The sequence below is a fragment of the Vigna umbellata genome, chromosome 4 (genome assembly GCF_029865625.1).
Source record: "Vigna umbellata cultivar VRB3 chromosome 4, Vumbellata_1.0, whole genome shotgun sequence".
NCBI lineage: Eukaryota > Viridiplantae > Streptophyta > Magnoliopsida > Fabales > Fabaceae > Vigna > Vigna umbellata.
Genome location: NC_142168.1, coordinates 17927476 through 17943288, shown reverse-complemented (window position 1 = coordinate 17943288; position 15813 = coordinate 17927476). Strand labels below are relative to the sequence as shown.

The 15813-nt window shown below is 35.1% G+C and overlaps 2 protein-coding genes and 1 pseudogene across 3 annotated transcripts; all 3 read right to left on the bottom strand.

The window, feature by feature from the left end:
* Positions 1-5488: 5488 nt before the first annotated feature.
* On the bottom strand, positions 5489-7589 carry LOC148199391 (SNAP25 homologous protein SNAP33-like). 2 transcript variants are annotated; one of them, XM_088111776.1, is made up of 6 exons: positions 7435-7589; positions 6702-7171; positions 6493-6586; positions 6275-6405; positions 5942-6039; positions 5489-5775 (listed from the first exon to the last, which is right to left on the bottom strand). In XM_088111776.1, exons 2-6 carry the CDS (start codon positions 7149-7151, stop codon positions 5676-5678), a joined length of 873 nt encoding a protein of 290 aa, XP_087967902.1. In that variant the 5' UTR covers positions 7152-7171; positions 7435-7589; the 3' UTR covers positions 5489-5675. The 2 variants fall into 2 exon arrangements, with proteins under 2 accessions (XP_087967902.1, XP_087967901.1); XM_088111775.1 differs by having other exon boundaries at positions 5490-5775; positions 6702-7304; positions 7435-7578.
* A 1285-nt stretch (positions 7590-8874) lies between these two features.
* Positions 8875-10778, bottom strand: LOC148199390 (uncharacterized). Its single transcript, XM_088113618.1, has 2 exons — positions 9864-10778; positions 8875-9323 (listed from the first exon to the last, which is right to left on the bottom strand). The coding sequence occupies exons 1-2, from the start codon at positions 10476-10478 to the stop codon at positions 9315-9317; spliced, it is 624 nt and encodes a 207-aa protein (XP_087969744.1). The 5' UTR covers positions 10479-10778; the 3' UTR covers positions 8875-9314.
* A 144-nt stretch (positions 10779-10922) lies between these two features.
* Positions 10923-13015, bottom strand: LOC148199389 (pentatricopeptide repeat-containing protein At2g15690, mitochondrial pseudogene; annotated as a pseudogene).
* Between the last annotated feature and the right edge of the window lie 2798 nt (positions 13016-15813).

The window sequence follows — 15813 nt, the reverse complement described above, 5'->3', positions numbered from 1 at the left end:
AGGAAGACCGAACGGGTGAAGGGCAAGATGAAAACGTTCGGTCATTAGAGGAGAACCGAACGGGTGAAATGCAAACAGATCTTGGTGATGAAACAGATGGTATATCTGGTGATGTGAGTCACTCAAGAGGAGCTGGTGATGAATTGAGGAATTATCAGCTTGTCCGAGATAAGGAAAGAAGGATCTCTAAGCCAACCAAACGGTTTGGAGAGGCGGATTTATTTACTATGCCTTGAATGCTGCTGAAGATCTTGAAAGCTCGGGTGAACCGAGAAGTTATAAGGAGGCTCTTCACAGCAGCAATAGTCATCTTTGGCAGGGTGCTATGGAGGAAGAGCTGGAGGCATTGAGGAAGAATAGCACCTGGAGATTGGTGGATCTACCAAAGGGTAAGAAGGTTGTAGGTTCAAAATGGATCTTCAAGAAAAAGGAAGCTATACCAGGGGGTGAGAAAGCAAGGTACAAAGCAAGACTTATTGCCAAAGGCTTTACTCAGATTCAAGATGTAGATTATGATGAGATTTTTGCTCCTGTCGTGAAGCATTGTTCGATCAGAGTTTTAATGGCGATAATTACTCACCGCAATTTGCATCTAGAACAGTTGGATGTGAGGACTGCGTTTCTGCATGGAGACTTGGAGGAAACAATTTATATGAAGAGCCGGAGAGATTTGTTGTGGATGATAGAGTGTGTCTATTACAGAAGTCTCTTTATGGCTTAAAGCAAAGTCCAAGACAGTGGTATAGGAAATTTGATGAATTCTGATGAAGCTGAACTTCAAGCGGTGCAATTATGATGACTGCGTGTATACTTTGAACCGTGACAGTAAGGTATTGTATCTTCTTCTATACGTCGATGATATTCTGATTGACAATAGTGATAGGAGCATGATTCATGAGATGAAAGCAAAGTTGAGTGGTGCTTTCGAAATGTAGGAGCTTGGAGAAGCAAGGTGGATCTTGGGCATTGACATAAAGAGAGATAAACTGAAGGGAAACTTGTTTTTATCTCAAAAGAGTTATTTGCATAAGGTGATTTCAAGGTATCGGATGACTGAATCCAAACCAGCTGACACACTGATCGGTCAACACTTGAAACTCACCAAAGAACAATGCCCAAAAACCGAGAATGAAAGGAGGAAGATGGAATCTGTTCCATTTTTAAATGGGATTGGGAGCATCATGTATGGCATGGTCTGCACAAGACCTAACCTGGCGCATGGGGTAAGTGTTCTCAGTCGGTTTATGATTAATCCTGGACAAATTCACTGGGAAGCGTTGAAGTGGATGCTTAGATACATACGGGGGTCTCTTGATACTGGATTACTCTTCCAGAATAACTTTCAAGGTGGAGGTTATATTGAAGGTTTTGTTGATTCAGATTTTTCCGGGTGCATGACACAAGGAAATCCCGTTCGGGATATGTGTTTACACTGTTCGGTACTACTGTAAGCTGGAGGTCTACATTGCAATCGGTTGTTGCCCTTTCAACCACTGAAGTTGAATATTGTGCGCTCGTTGAAGGGGTAAAGGAGGAACTATGGTTAAAAGGCTTGATTCGGGAATTGGGTACTGATCAAACAACCATCCAGGTTCATTGTGACAGTCAGAGCGCCATACATTTGGCCAACCATCAGATCTACCATTCTAGAACAAAGCATATTGACGTCAAGCTGCATTTTGTCAGGAGCATTGTGGAATTCGGTGATGTCCAAATCTGCAAAATTGCATCTGAAGACAACCTTGCAGATATGTTGACTAAGCTGCTCGCTAAAGAGAAGTTTCTGAAGTTGTTGTCCAGGATTGGTTTTTTACCGTTGGTCTGTAACTGTGTATCGTTTGGTAATTTTGTTCTTCTTTGTAATAGTTGAGTCTAGGTGGAGATTTATTAGTTAGACTCACTTCTATTACTTTTGAACGTTCGGTTTCTTGTTGATAACCGTTCGGCTTGTACTGGTCGTTTGTGGTCGAACGTTCTCTTGTGAGCGTTCGGTTATATTTGTTTATTTTTTGTTCTTGGCTGTGTTGTTCGGTCTTTGTTGTACTCGGCCTACGTTCGGCCTCTACTGCTTATGATCGTTCAGTTTTATTTTTGTCGCTTGGATTGGCTATATATTGTAGCATGTCTTTGTTTTTCAAGCGAATTCAATCTCAAAATATTCAGATCATTTTTCTCTCTGTGTTTTCTCTTCTTTCTTTTCTGGGTTTTCTGTTTCTTTGTTTCACACTCGAATCCAACAGTATGGTTTTGTTCACTACACAGGAAAATGAAAAATGACTTGAGAAACATGCTTCAAGGGTAAGTGTTTCTCTTTTTATGCAATTGAAATTCAACCGGAAATTTGAAAATAAACAATTAGGTCACTGGAAAAGCCTATACGAAAAGAAAAGTATTGTGTTGACAGCGTTTTACTCAATGGTGGTTTGTCTTTGTGAGGGTAGAGAGAGAGAAATAGTGACTAATAGCTATAGAGAAAGAAAAAAAAGAGAGAGGAAGCATTAGACAAGTGCAACGGCTACTCTCCTACACCCATTTTACTTAATAAAATAAATAATATAATAAATGCGCTTTAAGTTGTTTTATTTATTTATCGTTCACATAAATACCTTTCTAGTTCTTCAAATTTATGGACAATAATTGATAGGTGTCTAATATTTATTTCTTTTTTCATTCTGATTCATGAATAAATTTTTGTTTAACATTTAATTCTCCTCTCTCTAATAGGACCCACATGTTTACATTATAGATTTTCGAAAATTAATTGTTTGTTTGGAATTTTGGCTATTATAATACATTATGATAGTTTATAATGATTTCTAAGGTGTTTCTAACAGAGAGGGTTGTTTCTTCCTATTTAATAATAATATTTAAATATTTAGCTTAATATTATTTTTAGAAGAAAAATGGAATTTTTTTAACATGAGCAATGCTAGATGCTAATATAATTGTGAGTGGTTCTCATTGGTCTAGTGATTTTTCAAGTTTTTATATTATCAAGGGAAGATCTTAACTCTAACAATGTGTTCGTTTGAACTGATTTCACTATTCAAGAGAGAACGGGGGCGTGGATTTGCGGGACTATGCGTGTTCACGTTAACGGAATTGCGACGATGGAAAGGCGCGGATTTGCGAGATTGGAGTATTTTTCATCACCCGCAAAGTACAAAGATTTGCAAAGATTTACATACAATATCTAATTTACCCTTTGCGTATTTTATAATTTCAACTCCAGTCCTAGCTGATCTTCAAATGGTTGAAGACGAAGAACAATTCGAAACATTTGAAGAGGAAAAACTGGAGGTGTATTCGATTACCTTGTAGCACTATTCGGTTCCAGAGAGTGAAGAATTTCTGAAGATGAAGTCGGTTCCCAGCTGTGTATTCAATTACCTTGTAGCAGTATTCGACAACATTCTTTATATTGACAACATCGAAGCTGAAGGAACCCATATACAACAACATTCCATAAATGTATAGCAAAGGCACAAATAGAAGCAAACCCCGCCTTCTGAAAACTGCCGACATAAGAATAAACACCAACTTCTCCATGGAATTGCTCTCCTTAGATGAATTCCAGCTTCCGTTCTTGCTCCGGCCATGGTGGAATCGCGACGACGGCGGCGAACGCGCTGCTCCGCCCAGGCAGGTGTAATCGTGCATTGGATTTCAGTAATTGAGATCCGCCAAGTAGATCCCAAATTGAGTTTTAAAAGGTTGAATTAGTAGACATTGGATGAATTTAGGTGCGAGAGAATGCAGCGTGCGTGCGATCGAAAGGGTAGAGGAAAAGAATGGCAAAAATTGACCTTTTTTGGTTTCCTTTACAAAGAAAAAGGAGAAAATAATATTCCGAGAAAAGGATGAGTTTGTAAGTGAAGAATGAGGGAGAAAGGAGGTAGGCGATGATGATAGTGGTGGGGGAAGAAAGAGCATGCTGTTGGTGTTATGTCTGAAGGAAGGGAGGAGCACTAAAGATGATGTCTTGCAACGTGTGTGCTTGCGTGTCCATTTTAGAAACACACTGCATCATGCATCATGTATTATAATAATTACCTTCACTTATTAAATATAAAATATTAAATATAAAATTAACAAATATAATTTTATATTATAATAATCACTAGGGGTATTTTGGTAATCTTCAATTTCTATCAATTAAACAATTTTTTTATGGCTTAATTACCTATTTAGTCCAGGAGGTAATTTTCTGTTTAGTACCCAGTTTTAAAAATGTAGGCATTTGGTACCTATGTTTTGAAATTTGTATCAATTCAATTCTATCCAGTTAACGGCGTTATAATTGATGCGAGAAATTATGGTGTCAATGAAGATGCATTCAAACGCTATTCCACCCAGGCTATCATTAACGTCCTTAATTTCTCGCATCAATTATAACGCCGTTAACTAGATAGGATTGAATTGATACAAATTTCAAAGCATAGGTACCAAATGCCTACATTTTTAAAACCGGGTACTAAACAGAAAATTACCTCCTAACATGGGGACTAAGTAGGTAATTAAGCCTTTTTTTATCTATCATATCAATCAAATTCTACACTAATTCTCACAAATTTTACTTCCAAATCCACTTTCAATTATCCACAAATTCACTCAAAAAAATTACCCTCAAATCTACTCAAATCCATTCAAATCATCTCCCAGAAATTATCTCCCGCAAATCACTACAAAAAAGAACACAGCATAAGTGCTACAATAAGGTGTTTCTAATGTAGAGGGTTGTGTCTTCCTGTTCAATAATAATATTTAAGTATTTAGCTTAATTTGATTTTTAGAACAACGATGGAAATTTTTTATCAGATACTAATTGTGAGTGGTTCTCATTGGTTTAATGATTCTTCAAGTTTTTATGTTAAGAAGGGAAGATCTTAACTCTAATATTTGTATGTGCTACAATAAAAAGACGTTTGAAGTAAGGTCTCAAGAACATTAAAAAATCTTTGAAATTTGTTTCACATGTGTCTTTTATGGAGAGTATTTATTAAATTTGCTTTTGGTTTTGGTTAACAATGGAGTATTTGTTAAATATTTTCTAAATAACGTTAATATTATTTAACAAAAAAGATTACATTGAGAAAAAAGTAAATAGAGAAAAATATTAAAATATTATTAGAAATATAGGACTAAAAGTGATATTAAGCTTAAACTATAACTAGTATGTGATTGGGTTAGAGGTTTTAGGACTTTCAAAGAATTTATATGTATGCCTAAAGTTGGATTGGATAAATGATATGTTTAAAACTATCTGTCATTTAAAAGGTGGTTTTAATTTCTTGTATTCATTCTTGCGTCACCCTTTATTTCAAAATAACCATGGTACCTTTTTCTATTTTATAAAAATTATGGCTTTTAAAGTTTTTTGGAATGATTCGGGGAAGCTTACTCAAAAAACTGTTAGAAATTCTTTTTCTTCTAATAGCTTTTTTTTTCTTTTTTTTATGTATTTGGAGTTCTCATATTCCTCCATCTAAAATTTTGGTACTGTAGAAACTATTACATGACTTTATACTGAATCAATACTATATATATTTCAGAGACAAATATTTCACAAGCGGATTGTACATTACCATATTTGAAACCAGTATCCTGGAACATGGAAGCTCCTTTAATTGAAAAATGCAAAGTAAAAATCAGTATCAGTCTCATGGCATACACTCCTATTTTCCAAGCAAACGACGGCCACGTTGATTAGCACCATTCACACGGATGACCAACTTATCCATATCATTTTCAAAACCATCCAAAGCATCATTTTGCCTGCAACATTACCAAAACCAGCATAAATTATGACATCTTGAAATAAGTGAAACGGTTCTGAATATCATTAACTAGGAGTACTTCCTGAGCAAACATTGTTGCCAGTGTCAAAGAATATCTGTTTGGTAAAATTAGAGAGATCGATCATAGAATCCAACAAACTTACTTCTCAAGTTCAGATCCCATGTCAATGGCCATGTCTTTCAATTCTCCCAAGAGGTCACTTATATCTGACAGTGCATCGTCTTGCTTTCTCTTTTCAACCTGTTCAGGATATTCTAGTCATTAGCCGAATTCGATGCTGAGAAATAGTTGCAAAACTGTCTGTTTTTAAATAAAATGGTTGGCTTCACACTAGTGATATGGTGGTCATTAAGGACAAGAACACATTCAGATATTAATCACATTTCACAGCACTAAGAAACTGAAGCTTTGTCATGCTCAGTACTTCAAATGACTTCAACATGAACAGTTAAATCTTCATCAAATGAATACGAACCTCAACTTTTTCAAGCGCATTTGTTGACTCAGAAGGTGCTGCCCGTGACTTCGATTGGCCTTTAGTGGTCGAAGTCAATCCTAACTTCTCTCTTTGTTCCAAGTGATTGCCTTTTCTTCTCACAGGATCATCTATATCGTGAAGCACATAACAAATACAATTATCACACAACCAAAATCAGTTGATATTAAAAAGATGAAAGGAGAGAAAATACTAACCTCCAAAAACAACTGGGCCAGTTATCGCGCCCGTCTTTTTGGGTTTCCATGTTTTGGAAAACATGCCACCAAGACTTCCCAAAAGTTTTTCTCCCTGTAAATACGTCAACGAAACAGTCAAAAGAGTAGTGCAGAATACCAATTGAAGCAGCATCAATTTCTTTCAGAAGATGAAGAAGCTGTGACTGAGAAAATAACAAGATCAATACCCGACTCAGATCATGATCAATATCAGCAGCAACATGGTGGCTCCTAGTAATCTGCTCCCCCTGTTGGTGCAGCATCACCAGAGTCTTGGTAGCATCCTCTCTCATTTCCTCAGCAATCTTCAAACAACTGTTCACTGATTCTGTGGTCTCTTCAGCCTTGTAAACAGCATAGTCCTTCAATTCCTGGACAGATTGACTCTCCAACCCCCCAGAGTCGCGGAAATCGTTCTTATACCTATTTCTATGTGCAGAAGAAAGGCCATAGGAAGATGATGAAGAGTGGCCACTGACTTCAACATCATCATCAAAGGGATTGGTGTTGGTTAAAGTCTTCTTAGAGGAATTATACTTTTTATCTCTTGACTCTTTATCAGAATCAAAGGGGCTATGGACAGGACTAACAGAGCTAGGTTTAGCCTCTCTCAACGGAGTTTTCTTTGAACCAAACATCTTCTCTCTCTCTCAATGATCTTGTGTATCAATTTCACCCCGGGAAGACAAACAAGGAAAAATCCAAAGATCAAAATCAAGTTCTATAGCAAGAACCCTCTACTCAAAATTGAATTTTGAAATTACGATGAATCCAAATTCATAGAATTTATGCTGAAATAATCAAAATTGCAGACAAAACCGAAGGAGTCACAAAATTGAAAGTGGAAAATAAATTTTAAGAAAAATATACAAAGAATGGCTAAAACAGAAGGTAGAAGGAGAAAGGAAGAGACTTTGGTACCTGCAGAAGATAATGTAATCAGACGAAAGAAGGAAGGAAGTGAAGACAACGAATTTAAGGTTAAAAGCGTTGGATGATTTCAACGCGGAAGCTGTGCAAAATCGAGTTGAAAACTCACTGTTGCTCGCCTGATGAATGCGCATGTTTGAATTAATATTATATTATTATTGCATTACATTAATGTTATCAACAATAGTTGTCAATTTTCTTACACTAAATTGTTTTCTATTCATCCTTATACTTTCAAATTGGTAAATTAAATCTTTCATGTTTTAAAAAAGTGATTTTAAATATTTTATAATTGAATTGAATATTTACTGACAATTTTTATTCATCACAAAGTTCATAAAAGAATTACATTTACATAAATGATGTGTTCTTTATTATACTTAAATTTAATATTTAGTAATGATTAATCTAATTTTAAACCATAGGAACTAACATTGAGTTTGATCTAAAAAGAAAGGCAAAAAAAACGTATTTGAATCCATTGAACGAAGGTCATAATTTTTTTTTCTATTGGTTCTTCTTTTATATTAGAGAAAGAAACATTTAAGTATATTCATTTTCATTTAAAACTAAAATAATGACAATAATATTGGAAAAGTAATATTATTCATTTCTAATTTATTTATTTAGTACTTTATTAAAAGAAGCAAGTTCATAATTCCATAATGTTATAAAAGGGTAAAATATGAAATTTCAGTTAGTTTATATATATATATATATATATATATATATATATATATATATATATATATATATATATATAAAGTTTATGGTGAAGTTTTTGAGTTAGTTTACCTATATACAAACAACTGAACTGAAATGTTTTGTAGTTTATTAAATATCAATTATTCACAATTATATTAATTCACAACTATCGAAATATTTTCTTTAACATGTTTTTAGTCATTTTTTTCTCCTCTGAATTAATCTACCGTGGACCTTATAAGAGGTAAGTGGGTGGATACCGCGTAAAGAAATTTTGGGATGCAAGAAGTAAAAGTGAATAAAATATGTATTGATCCATAATCTTTTAAAAACCAAGGGCCCAAAACGAAAACGAGCAGCCGAAGAACTTTTCCTCCTATTAACAAATCCGCAGTCCCCTCCAAGACCCTGCTTGACGTTTCCATTGATTCAGCGTGAGCGTACAACAATGCTTTCTTCCTCCTTCAAGCTTCGGACACACTTTATCCATGGCAACAAAGTAAAGAAAAAATTTAACTATACCCTCTCACCCCCACACTTAAGAGGCACATTGCCCTCAATGTGAGTGAGGAAGGTCAGATACAACACAGAAACATATGGACAAATCAATCAGCTAGAAATTTATACAGAACAGAATTTAAAGAACAATAATTGTACAAATCAGAACTGAAAAGCTAATCCCACTTGAACACAAAATATACATGTACAGAACTGGAAAAAGAAAACTAAAACAAGAAGAAAACTTATTCAAATTGGCCACATATCAAAATTAATTTTCTTTATTTTTATGAAGAACAACATATTATCTATCCTACTATTTATGATACTACCTATTACTATGCTAATTACTATAAAAGACCTATAACTACTATTTAAGAGAAAGGGAAAGAAGAATCGTATTGGTTTTTCTCCATTTTGCTCATCCACTTTATGCATTGCCTCCAAGGTTGCATTGAATTGCTCTTTCTCAGCTCTCCACTGCAGCAACAATAGCTTTCCATTTAAGGCTAGCAGTTGGTTCTGCACTTTCCAAGCACTTTGCTGCATCAACCACGACTCCTGTTGCAATTGTTGCTGATTCTGAAAGTTCCAAACTCCTTGAGCAGTATTGACATCATCTCTTGCCTCCACCAGGACTACCTTTGTCTCTGCAGCTTCTTGCTCGTTTAACTCTGCTGCACTAACATCAAATTCAAAGTGAGCATGTGTATCCATAAAAACATGTTCATTTATATCAGAGGCACTTATCAGATCCTCAAGCAGGTCATCAAAAAACAATTCATTCAAGTCAGAACACCCATCAGTAGGTGTGTTTGTATGATTCAAAGCAAAAATCTCATCCACCAATTCAGAATTACCAACTGTAATAGCAAGAATATCAGGCAAGGGTTTCTCAGATTTAACATGCACAAGATCATCAAAATTATTCTGCACCTCACCCAAACAGACAGGAAGTTCAATTTTAGAATCAACCTGTTGTGGCTCCTCAAAAATCACCTTACCAACTCCAAGTCAGCAGCTGCATCATTAAAACTTTCATAGAATTCCATGTCAGTGCAAAGATGGTGACTATCAGATATGTCAATGTGCTCTATGGAAAATAGTGAAGCTAAAATATGAGTATGCACAGGTGTACCAGTAAAAGAATCCAAAACAGGCTCTATGGGTTCAAGTTTAAACAATTCAAAAGCATTAATATCAAGTTCAGAATATACCTGCAATATTTTCTCACTAACTACCTCATCGGAGTCATTTCTAGCAAATTTTGCTGCCACCTTCCACATATAGGCCATACAATCTGAAGAGTATGCCACTTGCTGCTCTGATTCATGAAATTGGGTCTGCCAAAGCTGATCTGCATCTTGGTAACACTGTGGTGTAGAGCTTGCAATGCCTGAAGTAGTTAAGCTCTCGAAAGTGTGACTCTCAATGAAAGCAGGTGCCTCCAATGGTGTTTCTTTAATTGTTGCATCATTTTCCTCTTCAGCTTTCCATGTCAACTTGTTGACAGCAGCTACCAACTGAGCCACTTGAGTGGTCAGTCCTTGAAGTTCAGATGATGGCATGCCTTGCTGCAATTGATCACAGAATTGATCCTGCCATGGCTGTACTGACTGAAAATTCTCCTGCTCTGGTTCAGCATACTGGTCCCAATATGAATGTGGCAGTTGTTGCTGCATAGGCCAGGATGGCTGCTCACCATAAGGTTGAAAACAGGGTGGTGGTTGCTGCAAGGAATGCTCAAAAAAAGGCTCACAGAACAGGTCAAATCTTTGTGGTTGAGCATTATAAGGGAAAAAGCAATTACCATATGCAGAGGAATGATCCATGCTTATCAAATGCACATTAGAAGAACACCAATCAGACCACTAAGACCTCTATTACAAAACTCAAGCTAAAATCTATGAAAGAGAAAAACTGTACAAGCTATATGGATACAAGGCTAACTTTGCACTCTTAAACTTAATTCACAACGGCGCCATTTGTTGAAAGGCTTTTTCGTTGCGCAAAAAGTCAACAAAACCTAATCCCCACCAATGAAGTAAAGGGCTGACCAGGGAATCAATCAGCAGACTTGGCAAAAATTAAGTTTAGAAAATGTAAAATTAGGTCCTGTTTTTATTTATTAACTAACTACTTATTGCAAGGTGGGGACACTTTAAAAGAAAACAATGAAACTAAAAGGAAAGAATTAAAGACTCTAAGCTAAAGAAACCTAAGCTAAGATGAGGAATTAATGCAACTAAAAGAAAACTGTAATGGCTAACTATACAAAAGAAACAAACAACCAAATTTAGAAATTCAAAACTAAATCAATGCATATTACATACTTCATGTTCCATCCTAGTAGTATTTAAAGCTTGGGCGCACATCTGTTTTCCGGTATGAGGGGATAGAAAATGATATATCCATGCTACTGGAAGATTTCAAGTAAAGATTTCACCAGTAATCCCCACAAGAGCATTTTCCATCCTTGAAATGATGAAACCTTTTGTTATCTCTAACAATTAATTCCCTCCCAACAATCCTGGACATGATCTTGATGGCATTGTGGCAGTCACCACAGACACGAAGGTTCTTGATGATTCTAAGAGGTGTTCTTGGTGGAGTACTAATAAGGCCATAGGCAATTGCTAGACGTTCACTGTGGTAGAGCAAGGCTTGCTCCTTTGCTTCTTGATCAATGTCATGAAGAACATATCTTGTATCAGGAACATATCCCGCATCTTTCATCCCACTCAAGGCCTTCAACTTTTCATCATCCTTGTAAAGAGTAGGATTCTTATACTCAATAATTCTGTTCCTTCCCTCAAGCATGCTAATTGCAGTATACTTCTTCGGAGGTGGCGTGGGGATCTTATTCACAACAGCCTTTGATGGGTCAAGACTAACCATCAACTCTTCAACATAGTCTTCAAGATCAACGTCTCCATGAACCCGAGCATAATGCTTCAGTTTGTCCCATACAGTTACAGTGGGCTCAAATGGCAATTTGGCAATAAACTCCTCAGCTTCATTGAGATATGCAGATTGTCCCAGAACATCCAAAAGCCCCATGTAGTGCTCCACCCCAGGCTCTATTCCCCACTTGCTTTTCATTGACTCAAAATGTACGTAAGCATCCTCCACAGCCTCTGCACTGGCACAAGCTGACAACACAGCAAGCAAAGTCTCTGAAGTAATCTCCAAACCCAGTTCATTCATCTGCTCAAACAACTGCAAGGCATCATCCCCATTGGTGTTATTTGCGTAACCCCGCATCATCAAGAGCCAAGAATCCATATTCCTGCTGGGCATATGATCGAACACCCTACGAGCATCCGTCATGCTTTTACAATTCCCATACATTTCAATCACCTTGTTGTTGAGCATGAGATCACTCCTAAAAGAAGACTGCAGAAAGTGGTCATGGGCCTTCTTAGCATCTTCAAGGGACTTGGATTGGCCACACAAGTCAAACAGAAGATTGAAGCAACCAGCATCAGCTTTGACCCCTTTGTCCATCAACTCAATTGCTTCTTTAACATTACCCTCCTTGCACAAAAGTGCTAAATCAGTGATTGAAGGAGGTGGCGGTGGAAGAGCAGGGGAGGCTTGTCCTTGAATAGATGTTTGATTGTTGTTCAGCTGGTTACTAGGGTTTTGGAATTGGTTGGGGTTTGGGAACCCCTGAGTCCTACGGCTCCACGGATTCGGGGTAGCAGGGTTTTGATTGTTCCATTGCTTGGGGAAAGTGGATGGGCGTAAGTTAGGATTTTGAGAAGTGGGAGTTTGAAAATTAGGGCTTTGATGGGTTGGGGATTGAGGATTCCACTGATCATGGCCATGTTCTGGAAATGGAGGAGGCACATTATGTTGACGAGGTTGATGGTTATGGTGAAGAAATTGATTGGTCTGTGGATTGAAATGTTGAGGCTGATGTTGCTGCCATTGTTGAGGCTGAAAGTGTGTAGGATCAGAAGGTGATTGTTGTTGGTTTTGGTGGGAAGGGAATCTTTGATACTGGTGTGGAAGAGCAGAGGTGCTTAGAAATTTAGTGGTTAGGGTTTGGGTGTAGTAGTTGCCATGGATAAGGTGTGTCCGAAGCTTGAAGGAGGAAGAAAGCATTGTTGTACGCGGAGAAAATGGAAGAAAACCTAAGGAAGAGGTGTTCTAGGGTTTGGTGCTTCGAATGAACTCGTGAAGTAGAAGAAATACCTTGAGGCGCGAGATGACTTGAAGAGAAATGAAGTTTCTCTAGGCCGTGAGAAGCAGAAGATACGAAAATGAAGATGAGGTTCCTGCGAGGGAGAAATGCTCTTGCGAGAGAAGATGTTGATGTGGCGGAGCGAGAGCGCTAATCACAGACGAAGATGTGGCAACTGAAGCCACGCAAATGAAGCGAAATAATGAAGGAGAGCGCCGTGGAGGAGAGAGAAAAGCTATATTACCTTTCTCCAGAAATTTAGTAAGTACTTTTAGTCATTATTACTTGAATTGTCATTATCTACTATTTATCATCACATAATATTAAATTTTTTTAATTCTAATGAAAAACATACCAAATACACAAAGAGATCATTGAATTATTCTCTAAATATTTTTGAAATCCTCACAATACATAGTCTAATATCAAGTAGTAAGACAATAGTTTTAGCTCAATAGAATCACTGTAAAAGATTAAAAAATATTTTATAAAATTTAATTTATAAAAAATTCATTTCTTTATTAATAAGTAATTAGATATTTTGTATTAAATGATTTATTAAGAGGGCTTGCAAATGCTCACAGGGAAATATCTATAAATAAATAACGAACTTTAGAAAAAGAAATTTAAATTTAAATATTTGATTTGATGAAACAATAACTAAAATTGTGAATTTTCTAAATACAATGGTAAATTTTTTTAAGTAAAAAAGACAATTTAAATTAAGCCAAATAATCAAAAGTATGTATTTAGACGCAATCAAAAAATATATTAAATGCGAATTGATATGCTATATTAGATAAATTGTTACAGGAATGGTTTTTAACATTGACACGATAGCACAATGGGAACAACAATGCCGACAGTGTTTTTATTTTGTTCAAGTGACAGCAACGTAAAGTAAAAATGACGACTACAAATATGTATAGCTTCTTTTTTCGATTTAAATGATCAAAACTTTTGTTTCTTATTTTATATAGATCAAAACTTTTTCGACTACAAAATTTAAAAAAATTTCATTTGAATAGTAAAATTGGTAAAATAATTATTTTAATTTAAAAAGCTTTTATTTAAACGATAAAATTAAAAATAAAGATAAATATCAAGAAAAGGAATAAATATAGATTACTTTCTTCCATATATATATATATATATATATATATATATATATATATATATATATATATATATATATATATATATATATATATATATATATATATGTTTTTATTTTATCCTAAATTATATTTTAAAATTAAAATTAATAAATATAAACTTTTTGTATATTAAAAATAATTACAAAGTTCAATCGTTTTGATGAATAAAGCTTCCCAAGACCAATCTTCGGAGCAAGATCAGATAACTTTAAAATGTAGCTACATTTAGTATTTGCTAACTTCAGTTCCTAATTCATTTAAATTTTAGTAAGTTTTGATTTATATTCTTGTATTCTTTAATTCATAAAATCTGAAATTATTCTTTTTAATCTTTATAGAATATATGAATTTAGATTTTAGATTCTATAAACTGCTATTTTTAAATTTCATATCTTTAATATTTTAAATAATTATTTTAAATTTCTAATTTGTAGAATTAAAACATTTTTTTCTGAGTACCTGACCAGCAGAACCAAAACGATACATAACGGTCTCTCCATTGTCATTTGAATTTGGTGATGACCAACATGAATCGAAAGCAACTCCACTGACCTGATCACAGCATTTGAAGCGAACCAAAATAAGGTCTAAGTAACTTCACCTTCTCCGTGAAAAAAAATATATATATTCAAACATTGAAATTGCATTTAAGAATACGAAAAAAAATAGGTGTGCTCTTACGTATTTTCGTACAATCTAACAACCCTGAGAACCTCATCTTTTACATAAACTCTATAGCTTCATAGTACATTGAAGGGTCAAACTTATCAAGATACTGCAGAATAGTTCAAAAAAAATACCTGCAGATCCAGATTTAGAGTTTTCTCCACTGGCGATAGGATATGAAAAATGGAATACTAAAAACCAAAGAAAAAATGGTTACTGATCTATATGAAGTCAATCATGAAAATTTATCTTTCTTACCCATTGGCCTTGATATTTGGAATGTTTTTGTCAAAAGCATTTCATGAGATACATATGTTTGTTATGAATGAAAGGGCATTCACTACAAAATAAAATAAAAGAATCTTAACTAAATATTATTGAAAATTGGTTGAGATATTTACAGAATTGGATCATTGTGACAAAATAGTCGTGAAGGACTCTAACATGTGAATATAGGAAGTCATGAAGAAATTAAGATGACAACATACAAATCAATAAATTCTCCAACTCAAGGGAGATTGAAACTGCATGCCTATTGAAAAATATCAAACTTCACCAAAACAAGAGATATCAAAGAGTATAACAAGAACACTTTTACGCATTTTTTTTCTACTGAAGCCTTCTTCAGGTCAATAGGATAGTACAAAAATCTTTATTAAATTTGAAGGCAGAAAAGTGTCCTCTATCAAATGGTGTAATTTTATTTTTCCATTTTCCCAACTTCATTCACCAAGAACCATTTTCGTTCGTGGCATACAAAATATAATTATATTCACATTTTTAAAAGCATAAAAACCTTACCGATTACTGAACCAACCTGTTATTAACCTTTTACTATGAATAGAATGAATGTCTAACACTTTTACATCATAAAATTGTAAAGGCTATTACAATATATGCAACTTACAAAGTAAAACATGATGAAGGTAAAAGCAGCAAGATATATGATGATGAAAGCACAAAGCATTGATAAAGAAGAACAAAGAAGATGAAGTGCAGGAAACGTACACCCAAAAGAGAAAGAAAATACAGTGAATTGAAAGCTAAGAAATCCCTAGCACAGTCAACAGAGTAGCAGTGTACATTAAAAGGGAAGAAGCAAACAAAGAAAAAGGAAAGATAAAAGGAAGTGGGTTGGGCTTCCAAAACAGGCCC

What these genes read in the sequence shown, in the direction of transcription:
- LOC148199390 (XM_088113618.1), bottom strand. Translation starts at nt 10,478, where the DNA reads ATGGATCATTCCTCTGCATATGGTAATTGCTTTTTCCCTTATAATGCT.
- LOC148199391 (XM_088111776.1), bottom strand. Translation starts at nt 7,151, where the DNA reads ATGTTTGGTTCAAAGAAAACTCCGTTGAGAGAGGCTAAACCTAGCTCT. An exon ending in TGGCCCAGTTGTTTTTGGAG is followed by an intron (nt 6,406 to 6,492) that starts GTTAGTATTTTC and finishes TTCACGATATAG; the next exon opens with ATGATCCTGTGAGAAGAAAA. An exon ending in ATGGGATCTGAACTTGAGAA is followed by an intron (nt 5,776 to 5,941) that starts GTAAGTTTGTTG and finishes GTAATGTTGCAG; the next exon opens with GCAAAATGATGCTTTGGATG.